At 39.3% G+C, this 13,978-nt stretch overlaps 1 protein-coding gene across 10 annotated transcripts in view; it reads left to right on the top strand.

Annotated features, from left to right (window-relative positions):
* Nucleotides 1-13,978, top strand: part of epb41l3a (erythrocyte membrane protein band 4.1-like 3a) — a 311,655-nt gene that overhangs the window by 265,559 nt on the left and 32,118 nt on the right. For 9 of the 10 annotated variants that reach the window (XM_059983624.1, XM_059983609.1, XM_059983617.1 and 6 more), the window contains 2 exons: nt 7,986-8,174; nt 8,446-8,550. In XM_059983624.1, coding sequence (XP_059839607.1) covers nt 7,986-8,174; nt 8,446-8,550 — 294 coding nt within the window. The remainder of the gene's footprint in view (nt 1-7,985; nt 8,175-8,445; nt 8,551-13,978) is intronic. The other variant, XM_059983630.1, reaches the window with a different exon arrangement.

The following is a 13,978-nucleotide window of genomic DNA, read 5'->3' as shown; positions in this document are numbered from 1 at the left end:
AAGCTGGCCTATTTTTTAATAGTGGAAAAGTATGAAGTAATTGGCCTGTGTACATACTTTGTATTCTTAGAGATGTAAATTCCTAAATTGAATAAGGTCATTCAAAAGAGCCATGCTGACATTTCCCTAGGAGTTGGAGCCAGTTGATAGTCAATTAGTTTAAATTCTCTGGTGTGAGACAGTCATAACCTCATTAGTATTACAGTAGGCCATTTGTTTCTCAATGAATATTGTGTTCATTTGGTTCAGTCAATGTCTGAACATGATTAGAAATACCAGACATGAACGGCCTGATTATTCACCTTTTTTTAAAAAAAAAGATGCAATAGACCAAAATGCCTCATTTTACATATGATTTATTAAATACTTCTGTTAACATTGCTGTCATATTTAAGTTCATGAACTGTCTTAATGAAAGTTGCCTTCCATGTGAGATAGCACATGAAGTTACTTTAGCCTTTTGTCCAGGAACTGACGGCATGAATTACTCCAAATATGGCCTTATTCAGTTTCCTGCCTTCACACTTGTCCAAAAGGACAAAAAAATATATATATATATCTTTGGTAAATAATTATATTTACTGCTTTACAAGTGGGCAAATAAAGTTTTAGGCAGATGGTGTTGCAGAATATTACAGGCGCTAAAACTGGTTCAGGACATAGATGAGTTTGACATGACTTCACTATAGGTTCCGAATAAAAACTTAGTGTCTAATCTCAAACCATCCAGACTGCTGACAGTGAAATGTATATACATTAATGTGCATGCCCTGTGTACTCTTGGATATTACGTAGGAAAGTTAAACTAGTGGTCATTGTTTGGTCCAGATTGCATGTACGGACTGTTCAATGAATGAGGGTCTGTTTGCATCATAATCTGTTAATCTGTACATTCAGAAAAATGTCAGAAGTACAAATAATTTCAAGTCCTTAAATCTTAGATTATGTTGAATGCTTAATACCTCTTACTTTTCATATCTAATTCATTCAGAATTTTGTATTACAGGACTTTTAAGCTATTTATTGTAGAACACTGAAGAAAGTTTGGTTATTTAATTTGGGAAATATTTTCTATTTAAACCCAGATTCTCCTGTAAACTGAAAACCTTCAGTGTGATGCTGGTGAGATCTTTCAAAGAGGTTAACATTTTTATAACAGCCTATAAAGTGAGAAGAATGCGATTAACTAGATCTTCAACATTATATTGACCCTTGAAATGAAGTTCTAGTGCCTTGCTGTTACTAGCCTCGCCATCCCACTTTTGCAAGTTTTACACACCAGTGTTTCTTCAGTAAGAATTGTTAATAGTTAATGTACTTTGATAAAGAAAATGCCATTCACCTCAGTTCCAATGCAAGGGACATTTCTGGTTTAAATAAATTACAGAGGAAAATAATATTTTGTTACCACTCGATTTTGAGAAAGTTAACTTCGATAGTTCTATATGATCTTGTTGTGTAGCTTTGCAACATTGACATGACCTGGAAAAATAAAATGTGTTGAATTTTATATAATACATTTTGCATCCTTTTAGTTACTGGAACTCAAGAACAGATTTAAGTTAGCAAATGAAAAATTAATGCTGAAATGTATTTACTTTGGTCCTAGTAGGTATGTAGCTAATTGTTCTTACAGTAAGATTGTTTGAAACTGGTATGGTTTCATTCAAGCTTGAACTGCTAGGCAGTTTGACCAGATACGAGTCATTCTTCTCATATAAATGCTGCAAGCAGACCTGTGTTTGATTTCTATGTATTTTTTTCAAAAATGTAATCTTACAGATTCGACAGGGCCTGAAAGTCGGGCTACTCTGGCAGTAATTGTACATAGTTGTTGAGTAAGCTTTGCTTCTGATGTAAGTGAGCTGCACATGATTAACAGGAATAGTTAGTTACAAAATTGTAATATACTTGATTTAAATCATGCAAATCAATTATGTATCTCAAAAAAGCTATGGTAGCATTTAGAAGAAATTGTGCATTGTTCTGATTTGAAATGAGGACAGTGATCCAGTTTTGAAGAGTTATATCCCAAGGCATCTGAAGTACATACAGTATCCATTATCATCACTGATAATCAGCTTCAAGAGCCACTTAGCTGTTCATGAGTAGATACAAGGGTTAAATCATCTGATTACAAGGACCCCTCTTGGATAGTATCCATGATTGAATGGAACATTACTGGGTTCACTTATTTCAACTGCCAATCAATTTGTCCTCAGAGAGACTGCTAGAAGATTATCAATGAAAATTTAGTCTTTGCAAAGCTGCCTTTAGGGCTATAACGTACCGAGTGATTCCACAGCTTTGCCAAGAACCAGTACTGGCCTGCGCTTGTACCTGTCCAACTCCCAACAACTGTCAAAACAGCCGCATTGAAATTGGTGGGGTGTTAGCTCGTGAATTGTTTCTGGATGCCCAATTTCAGTCCATTACTCTTTTCCTCCAGAAATATATTGTGCACCTTTTTTACTTTTTATTCCGTAATTGTAGGATTTGAGTGTGTGAAACCGCATCTATATTGGATGCGTTTGAGTATACAATATGTAAATGGTTGCTCTTATGATCACTTGTTGACATTTCGTCATTAGTTTGAGATACACCATTGATTATTTAGCCCTGCGTGCTTAGCCCAGACATTGTTTTACAAGTTACTTCTATTAACCATCTTCTGCTTCGCTTTGGAAAGGGTTTCTCACTGCTTGTTATTGTCCCCATCAATTGGAATAGCTTAAAATGTGTCTCAAAAGATTATTTCCAAATTTGTTAGTAAAATCAAATTGCTTCAATTTGCCCTCTTCATTTAAAGCATTTTTAAATCAATTAAAGTACAAATAAAATATTATTGTAACGAGGGCTTTAAACACTGTGAGTTTCTTTTTTTAAAAGTTCAATCTTGTAACTTGCTATTGCTCTTCCCATTTTGCCTCAAATCTGCCTCTAATCCAGTTCCATTTATTTTGTTCGTTTCATGCTTCTAATGAGCCTTTTGTTTTGTTATGAAGCAAAGGCACAATGAGTAGTACATCTTGCTTCAATGTTTTCTGACAAGGCTGATGTATTTTTATTCCCGCTTTCCTCTTGGACATCTTGGGATGTTGCTGGCAAATAGACTGACAGTGAGCAGACTGACACTACTGGTCCTGCTGATGGGGAAACCACCGCAGAGGTTTGTACATTCCACTGGCCTGTACTTCCCAGGGAAATGGTCCTCGTGATCTCACTTGTTTGTCTGAGAGTTTCAACAGTGCAGCTGCTAATTTGACATTAATGTCGCCACAATACGGTTTATGGATTGGACTGAAGAAGTGCCAAGTACAAAATAACAAAGCGCTTATTCTAAACTAAAATGAGAATTGGCTGGCAAGGACAGTAGGCCAGAATGATTCAAAAAGTCATTGAGGAAATATGGTGCATGAAAATTAGATCAGTGGCATTTCCAGGAAACCCCAATCCACGATCGATTCAAGAGCATCTGTGTTTGCTCTTTCTACTTCATTCATACAGTGCACTTTCTAACTAGCTGAAAGTGCTTTATTCTGGAAAGTGCAGGCAGTCCACAGAATTTAAAAGCTGATTAAATTTTCCCAAGCTGAGGTCATGGTCAGTACAGGTTATGAGTCTTGGAATTATTTTCTTGCAGAATTGACCTTGTGCAACTTGTCCTTTGGTGTCCTTCCATGTTTGCATGCAAAGACCCGATTAGCCAGCTGACATCAAAACTCATTTTGTGATATATCATGGACATGAGTGCCTTTGTAGAGATAATGGGATCTGCACCACCAAACTTCTACTTGCTTTTTGTCCAAACAATGGTATTAGAAGCTCTATCATTGCTCTGTCCTCATGGTATGTAACAAAATAGTGCTTCCATTCTGCTAATTTTCCACAATCATCTTTTATTTCCCGTTTTGAAATTTATTTATTTCATTGCTCTACTGTGTTCGCCAGTGGTCCAACCATCAGGTAACCTGAGAATTGATAAAATCTCATTTGGATTTCACATTATTGAAACTGGAAGGTGAGTGATTGCTGGAGACATGAAGTTTCAATAGCCATGATTTTATTTTTCTCCTCAAATGGTTCACTTAAACATAACTCAACTTTCACAGAATCACTTAATGTCAATAGTACTTAAAATAAGAAACATTATCTGGTGTTGACTGGAAGGACATGATCACTGTATTTTATTCTGATGTACCCGTTTGTGGTTGCCAGTGGACCCAGAGGTTGCACCAATTATTCAGTACACCTGTCAAATGTAGTCTTTATTATAAGTTAAAGAAACAAGTTTCTATTGTTATTTAGCTTAGTGATGATGGCATTTAAGAGCATGTTTAAAAATGCTTTGAAGCTATTAAGATTCAGAATCAGGTTTAATATCACCGGCATATGTAGTGAAACTTGTTAACTTTGCAGGAGCAGTTCAATGCAATACACGATAATATAAAAAGCTGTGAATCACAGAGTGTGTGTGTGTATAAATATATATATATATATGTACACACACACACACACACACACACAGAGAATAATTAAATAAGTAGTTCAAAAACAGAACTAAAAAAAAGTAGTGAGGTGGTGTTCATGGGTTCAATGTCCATTCAGAAATCGGATGGCAGAGGGGATAAAGCTGTTCCTGAATCGTTGAGTGTGTGGCTTCAGGCTTCCGTTCTTCCTTCCTGATGGTAGCAATGAGAACAAGGCATGTCCTGAGTGCTTGGGGGTCCTCAATAATGGACACCACCTTTTTGAGGCACCGCTCCTTGAAGATGTCTTGGATTCTACGGAGGCTAGTGCCCATGAAAACTGGAGTTTTTGTATAGTCACAACAGCTACAGGGGTTTTTCTCCAGATGAACAACATACAAGTCTCTCTGTGCTCATACTTCAGTCCCGATCGATATTAATGCACACTTAAAACAGAGCAGTGTGATTCATATTAGAAGGAATTTGGATAGTAACTGGTTATTAAGTTAGTATATATTATAGTTTTGAGGAGGAATTATTGACTTTGCAGATGATGGATAATAGTCCTAATCTGTTTTCAAGATGCTAAGTCCCCTTAGCTTCTCCCCCCGTCCCATAGGTTATGTTCGAGCTTTAAAATATGGTAGACAGCTAATTCATATCAAGCAGTCAGTGTGTTCACTGATTTCCTAACCTTAACATTTCATAGGTTGTGTTATTTCAAGACCTTTTTAACATAATGCAATACTGTTTGGTTGAGCTGATATCATGAATTTGTAATGTGTCATGACTCAGCAATTAGATGTTGTTAAAGCTTTTACTTTAAATCCTCCTTCATGCTATCAGTCTGATCAAGAGGAAGAAATGGAATCTAAGACCCAGGTACAAGGAAGATCATTTTTATGTCAATGGTCAGATTTCAGTGTGGACTGTCATGCAAATTGTTCTGTTTTAGTCCACTTCCATTTCTGTTACAAATTTATGTTTTCGTGTTATAAATTTATAATTCTTTGCTTAAGAATTATAACTTATTGTGGTTACATAGCACTTATTTTTCCTTTGGTAGTTTTTTGTTCCAAATACCTACCTTGGTGCTTCATCCACAATGGTTTCCACTTTATTTGTGCTCTCTTTTACAGAGTAGTCTTGTAGAACGAATCAAAGGTGAAAATGTATATGTCAAACATAGTAATCTTATGTTAGAGGTTTGTATCTATTTAAGTTGCACATCTCTATTTGTTTGTGCACTGTGGTGGTTCTGTGTAGCTAGTGATCAGACAATCACTGTCGTTTAACAAGGAGTGCTGTGAGTTTGATGCATGTAGTGTATCCATCCTGACTAGCCACAATAACATTGCACACAAAAGAATCTGTGTGCTCCTTCGTATGGCGCACAATTAAAATGCAAGTAAAATCATCTGTGTTAATAGTGTTGTGTAATATGGAGCCATCTGTAGTGGAAGTGTGTTAGCTTTAACATAAATTCCAACCATTATCTGTTTTGTTGTTCTCCAGCAATTAAAGCATTTTGACACAATATTAAGCTTTCTGAAAGCACTGGAGTAAACAAATAAAAAGCTGATTAGTTCTCCATTTCAGTGTATCAGCTTTGTAAATTATGTAACTTGGACAATTTTAATGGAACATAGATCCCATTTATCGAAAAAAAATGGAAATGCAATTTACTGGATTTATTTTGAATCTTAAGTGTTAGAATCAGAAAATAAATCCTGCATTGAAAGTGTTGACATTCACAAACACAGTTCATGTGATTGTGTTGCTGCTGCTTAATATCTTCTAATTTACAGAAACATAATTAAATAGTGCTTTCGACCCATATTCAGCATTTTGAATCAAAGATGGCTCACGATATTTTAGGCCAGGCCTGTCATAATTTTGTTTCAAGTTCTGCTGTGTCAGTACCTCCGAAGACAATTTAATCAGACAGGAACAACACACACACACACAATGCTGAAGGAACTCAGCAGACCAGGCAGCATCTATGGAAACGAGTAAATAGTTGCCATTTAGAGCCAGGACCCTTCATCGATCTACTGTTTACTCTTTTCCATAGATCCTGCCTGGCCTGCTGAGTCCCTCCAGCATTTTGTGTATGTGTTGCTTTGGATTTCCAGCTTCTGCAGATTTCTCTGGGTTTGTTAATCAAACAGGATTTTTTAGGGGTGGGGATGAAAGGTGGAAGTGGCTGGGTGAATGGTGTAAATTTTGCAAACAATTACACTGAGAAAAGTGTTCCACAGTGACACAGACTTAAAGGAGGATGAAGCACGGGGGTTGATTCTGAGCAGATGCTCGTGGTTTAATTTACCTTCCAAGACGACTCTCTAGTGTTGGCGTTTAGAAATGTGGACCAAGTGTGTTATTGCCTTATATAATCAATGCAAAATTACCATTCAAAATCCAGACCCAAAAATCTGTGTATCATTCCTGTGCGGAAGCTTTGATTCTTTCCTGCTCTACAAATGCACTAATACGAGGGAGTCCTGCTTTATTTACCCTCTTACGTGTCCGGTTATTGGGAATGCCGTCAGAGCTGATCCTGCCCTTGACAATTATCAACCTGCACACTCTCAGTGATTGAAAGAACCCATGAGCCAAGTATGACTACCCCCTATTCCCAGCACACTAAAGGAATTGAGATACATTATAGTATCTCGCTCTTTTCCCCACCCCCCATGCTGGTGATGTAACACATTGTAAGGACTAAGTATGATACTTGGTGGTTTATGAGGTTAGGTTCTCTTTGCTTGATCTGTTGGATGAGCACCACTTCTCAGAATGGTTTTGGAGAAAACTAAGTGCAGGGTTAGGAAAAAGAACTCTGGACATGGAGAGAGCAAAGATAATTGAACAGTCCTATCTGCACACTCGTACAAGTAGGATTGGCCAATTGCAGGAAGTGGTCAACTGTTCCATATTCGTCTGCAGCTGTTTCCTAGCTTTACTGCAGCTTCATGGGGACAAAAATCATAGAGATGCCATTTTCAATAGTTAGCTTATCGTGGTCACGTTGAGCTACAATTACACTACAATTGCACTGGCGTGACAAGCTATCTACTCAGATGATCTCTCCCCATGCCCGCACTCCATTATCTATATCAGGATAGAAATGCTTTGGTTCAAAGTCAAACTTGGTCCTGTTGCTCATTCCTTGTCAGTTTCCTGAGATTGAACTGACCACTGTTTCTGGTCTTCCCATTCATCAAAAGAGATGAATGGCCAGATCATGAAACATGTTTTCTTTTTAGCATGATGGATTCTGTCCAAAATTGACTTGTAAGTCATAAGTTCTGCTCAATGCAAAGCAAATATGATAGCACACTTGATCAAGCACTTGATATTTTAAGTGGCCATTAAAGAACAATTAAAGAGTACTCAAATAAAACGAAACATTTACATCAGACATCTGTTGTCTAGACTTGAAATGTCATAGTCTTAAGTAATTCAGCAGAGTCAGAAAAGGCTAAAATTATTTGCTTTTGATATTTAACGAAGGACTATGACAAAACTCAGGAAGAGGTGGTTAAGCACCATGCCAACATAAATGAGATGAAAAGAACATTTCTGGAATCTACAGCTGAAAGTGGGCCTGACGAATGGGAAAAGAGGTTGTCTGCCTCACCTATCAGATCCTTCTCGAAGAATGAAGACTTACCTATGATTGAACCCCTTGTGCCTGAAGAGGTAATTCATATTATTTTGTTATTTTAGAACTGTTCTATTCAGCATTCGAGGGCTTTGAACATGACAACAAGCACAAGCCATTTTCTTCATCTTCTTGATGCTAAAATTATATCTTGCAGCATCGTTAAATAGTTCACTAGATCATTTTTACAAGTGCCATTATGTAGAACAGTGGTACAACAGAATGCTTTCCAAGCTCATTTTGTATTTCAGTTTAAGTGCAAACCATTCCGAGCAATTTTATACATGTCACTGAAATGTTTTAACCCAGCAGACCAAAGCAGATGTTGGTGAGACACTAGAAAGCAAGCCAGTGGAAAAGCAGACTGTTGCCACGTCTGATACCGTGGTGAAAGAAGATGCAAGATTAGCAAAGGTATCATCTGATCTCTATTGTTTTTCATGTGTATAGCAGAAATTTCATTTAGCTTAATTCCCTACATCTCCTACTTCATACTGTGTTACTGACACTGACATTGAATCAGAATTCGATGCTGGACCCTGATCTTGAGAGTTTGCTGTGTTGAAAGACAGAATTTTATGTTCTTTGCTACATTTGTGGAACAAATTCATTCCATGCATAATAATTTCAGTGCAACAACATCAGCAATGTTTGCAGATCGCTGTGATTAAGCATTGCCAATAATTGAAATCAAAAATCATTCTTGGCAGATCAACTAACCTGCTGAATCCAGTGTTTACATCAGAATCTTTTGAGGATGGGGAAGCTCCTCCTACCTTTAGCTATTTATACCATTCCCAGGAAAACAGTATGTATATTCCAGCCTGAAACAAGTAGACCCTTGCACTCTAGGGTGCTCATATGATTTTGGGATGGTAAAATGGAACTGAAGAATAGTTCAGTTAGGCATTAAAAAAGAGAAAATAATTTTATAGAATTGAAGGCTATATGGAATTGCCACAGAAGCTCTGGAGCAGTTCAGCAATGATCATAATTGAACAAAAGAAATAGGAACAGGAGTAGGCCATCCGGCCCATCAAGCCTGCCCTGCCATTCAATAAGATAATGGCTGATCTGTCCATAAACTCAGCTCCATCTACCTGTCTTTTCCCCATAACCCTTAATTCCCCTACTATGTAAAAATCTATCTAACTGTTTCTTAAACATATTTAGTGAAAAAGCATCAAATGCTTCCCTGGGCAGAGAACTCCACAGATTCATCGCTCTCTGGGATAAACAGCTGCTCCTGATCTCTATCATAAATCTCCCCCAAATCTTGAGGCAATGTCCCCTAGTTCTAGTTCCACCTACCAATTGAAACAACTTTCCTACTTCTATCTTATCTATCCCTTTCAAAATTTTGAATGGTGAGGCAGACTTGAGAGGCCAGATTACCTACTGAACATTGGTTGGGTGAAGTCATTGAGATATAAAGCCATGTCTAGGAAATGGAGTAGAGGTCCAGATATTTGAAGAAATTCCAAATTTAGGTAAATAGTATGTTCACATGAAATGCAGTAACATGTAATATGGGTGTGATATTGAAATGCACTGTAATTAGCCAGTAACAGGTAGCGGGTTAGAAAATTGAGAAGAATACAAAACACAAAGAATAACTAAAAGGTTAATAAGAAAGGATAAGGAGGTAGGGGGTGCAACTACCTAGTAATATATTAAAAGTTTCTGTGGATAGAACAGAAGGATAGCCTCCAACTTAATGGCATGTGCTGGTTCATGGCCTAATAGAGGAGTGACACATTATGTTCCGGCTGTGTAGTCTCCAATCTGATGGCATAAATATCTATTTCTCCTTCCAGTTTCAAAAAAAATCCCTCCCCCACCCCTCTTGTATTCCCCACTTTCACCCCTTAGCTCTTCTCACCTGTCCATCAGCTCCCCGTAGGTCCCCTCCTCCTTTTAGACAATAGTCAATAGGTGCAGAAGTAGACCATTCGGCCCTTCGAGCCTGCACCACCATTTTGAGATCATGGCTGATCATCTACTATCAATACCCGGTTCCTGCCTTGTCCCCATATCCCTTGATTCCCCTATCCATAAGATACCTATCTAGCTCCTTCTTGAAAGCATCCAGAGAATTGGCCTCCACTGCCTTCCGAGGCAGTGCATTCCATGCCTTCACAACTCTCTGGGAGAAGAAGTTTTTCCTTAACTCTGTCCTAAATGACCTATCCCTAATTCTCAAACCATGCCCTCTGGTACTGGACTCTCCCAGCATCTGGAACATATTTCCTGCCTCTATCTTGTCCAATCCCTTAATAATCTTATATGTTGCAATCAGATCCCCTCTCAATCTCCTTAATTCCAGCGTGTACAAGCCCAGTCTCTCTAACCTCTCTGCGTAAGACAGTCCGGACATACCAGGAATTAACCTTGTGAATCTACGCTGCACTTCCTCTACAGCCAAGATGTCCTTTCTTTTCTTTTGACCAGTGGCCAATTGGCGTTTATGATTGATTAGCAAGAAAGGCAGGTGCAAGTGCAGCAGCCATTAGTGCAGCTGCTCTCATCTGAGTGGTGATCTTGAAGCTTTAGCTCTTGGGTTTCAATGAAGGGAGGCTTCAGTCAGAGAAATCAAGGCAAAGAAAAACTCTAGGTTAAGTTTTTTTCCCTTCCCTTCTTTACTTCTGCTCAGCTAGGATAGTAGAAATGACAGGAAGGATAGTTGAATGCTACTGTTGCAGGATGTGGGATGGCATGGAGACCTCCAATGTCCCAAATGACTACAACTGCAAGAAGTGCATCCAGCTGCAGCTTCTAACACTCTGCATTAAGGAGCTGGAGCTGGAACTGGATGAACTCTGGATCATTAGCGAAGCTGAGGGGATGATAGATAGGATACATAGAGAGGTAGTTACACCTGAGGTGCAGGACACAGGAAACTGGAAAGGGAAAGGAGTTAAGGAGTCAGTGCAGAGTACCCCTTTGGCCATCCCCCTCAAAAACAGGTATATCATTTTGGATACTGTCGTGGGGGATGACCTAACAGAGGAAAGTCACAGTGGTCAAGTCTCTGGCACTGAGTCTGCCTCTGTGACTCAGAAGTGAAGAGGGAAGAAGAGGGATACAGTGGTGAAAGGGGATTCGTTAGTCAAGGGAATGGACAGGAGGTTCTGTGGGCGAGAACGAGATTCCCCAATGGTATGTCGCCTCCCAGGTGCCAGGGTCCGGAATATCTTCGATCAATTCCTCAGCATTCTTAACTGGGAGGGTAAACAGCCTGAAGTTGTGGTCCATATAGGTACCAGTGACATGTGCAGGACAAGTGACAAGGTTCTGCATAGGGAGTTCAGGGAGTTAGGTGCTAAGTTAAAGGACAGGATCTCCAGGGTTGTGATCTCAGGATTGTTACCCATGCCACATGCTAATGAGTTTCAGAACTAGGAAGATTATACAGTTTAATACGTGGCTAAGGAGTTGGTGTAGGAGAGAGGGCATAAGATTTTTGGATCATCGTGCTCCCTTCCAGGGAATGTGAGACCTTGTATAGAAGGGATGGTTTGCACCTGAACTGGATGGGTAATAATATCCTAGCGAGAAGGTTTGTTAATGCTGCGTGGTGGGGTTTAAACTAGAGTTGCAGGGGGATGGGAATCAGAGTGCCAGAACAGTTAGTGGAGAGGTTGTGGAGCCAGATGTTGGTAAGACCTCAGACAAAGTTAGGAATCAAAAAGTTGAGCATAGTGTGACTAGTGTCCTGAACTGCCTATACTTCAATGCGGGAAGTATCATAGGATAGGTGGACAATAGTGTTGAAAATAAGGTAGGTGGTTTACAAACAGAGGCAATGTGCAGTGATGAGAGGCTGTTAATGCAGCAGAATTCCAGTCAACAATGTGCATTGCAACGTAAAAGGCGGACAGAACTGAAAAGGGTGGATATGGGACTATGGGACTGAAGATGTTATATTTGAATGCACACAGTATACAGAATAAGGGAGATGAACTTGCAGCACAGTTGCAAATTGGCAGGTATGTATTTGTAATTATCACTGAATCATGGCTGAAAGATTATACCTGGGATCTTAATGTCCAAGGATACAGATTGTATCAGAAGGGCACGCAGGAAGGGAACATTGCTCTGTTGGTAAAAAAAATGAAATAAAATTATTAGAAAGAGGTGACATAGAGTCGGAAGATGTTGAATCATTGTGGATAGAGCTCAGGAACTGCAAGGATAAAAAGACCCTGATGGGAATTGTACACAGACCCCCAAACAGTAGTAAGGATGTGGCCTACAAATTACAATGGGAGATAGAAAACGTATGCCAAAAGGGTAATGTTACAATAGTCATGGGGATTTCAGGTAGATTGGGAAAATGAGGTTGGTGCTGGATTCCAGAAGGGGGAGATTTCTAGAGTTCCTACGAGGTGGCATTTTAGAGCAGCTCATGGTTGAGCCCCACCCAGGGATCAGCTATTCTGGATTGGGTGTTGTGCAGTGAACCAGAATTGATTAGAGAGTTTCATGTAAAATAACCCTTGGGGACAAGTGATGATATATGATTGAATTCACCCTGAAATTTGAGATGGAGAAACTAAAGTCAGTATTACAGTAGGGTCAAGGGAATCAGAAGCATAAGAGAGGAGTTGGCCGGAATTGATTGGAAGAAGCACCGGCAGGGATGGTGGTGGAGCAGCTTTGGCTGGAATGTATGAAGGCACAGGTTATATACATCCCAAAGAGGGAGATGTATTCTGAAGAAAAGATGATACAACCTAACAACAGAAGTCAAAGCCAACAGCTAGTTGGCTGTCGATGACTAGTGGTGCTCCACAGGGGTCTGTGTTGGGACTGGTTTTTTTTACGTTATATGTCAATGATTTGGATGATGGAATTCATGGCTTTGTTGCAAAGTTTGCAGATGATATGAAGATGGGTGGAGGGGAAGGTAGTTTTGAGGAAGTAGAGAGGCTGCAGAAGGGCTTAGATTAGGAAAATGGACAAAGAAAAGACAGATGGTATAGTGTTGGAAAGTGTATGGTCATGCATTTTGGTAGAAGGAATGAAAGGGTTAAATATTTTCTAAATGGAGAGAAAATACAAAAAATTGAGGTTCAAAGAGTCCTTGTGCAGGATTCCTGAAAGGTTAATTTACAGGTTGTCTCTATGGTGAGGAAGGCAAATGCAATGTTAGCATTCATTTCAAGAGGACTAGAATATAAAAGCAAGGATGTAATGTTGAGGCTTTATAATGCACTGGTGAGACCTCACTTGGAGTATTGTGAGTAGTGTGGGGCCACTTATCTAAGAAAAGACGTGCTGAAACTGGAGAGGGTTCAAAGGAGGTTCACGAAGGAGGTTCCAGGATTGAATGGCTTGTCATGTGAAGAGCGTTTGATGTCTCTCGGCCAGTATTCACTGGAATTCGGAAGAATTAGGGCTGAGGTCATTGAAACCTATTGAATGGTGAAAGGTCTTGATAGACTGGATATGGAGAGAATGTTTCCTACGGTGGGAGAGCCTAAGATCAGAGGACACAGCCTCAGAATAGAGGGGCACCCTTTTGGAACAGAGATGAGGAGGAATTTCTTTAGCCAGAGAGTGGTGAATCCACAGTCAGCTATGGAGGCAAAGACATCATGCATATTTAAGGCAGAGGTTGATAGATTCTTGGTTGGTAAGGGCAAGAGAGGATATGGGGAGAAGGCAAAAAATTAGGGCTGAGAGAAAAATTGGATCAGAGTAGACTCGATGGGCCAAATGGCTTAGTTCTGCTTCTGTGTCTTGTGGTCTTTCTCCTATGGTGCACTCTCCTCTCCTATCAGCCCTTTATCTTTTCAATCCACCTGCTTTTACCAATCACTTTCTAGCTAGTCTCCTT

This window comes from Hypanus sabinus, chromosome 1, assembly GCF_030144855.1.
Source record: "Hypanus sabinus isolate sHypSab1 chromosome 1, sHypSab1.hap1, whole genome shotgun sequence".
Taxonomy (NCBI): Eukaryota; Metazoa; Chordata; class Chondrichthyes; order Myliobatiformes; family Dasyatidae; genus Hypanus; species Hypanus sabinus.
This window is presented reverse-complemented; position numbering and strand designations above follow the sequence as displayed.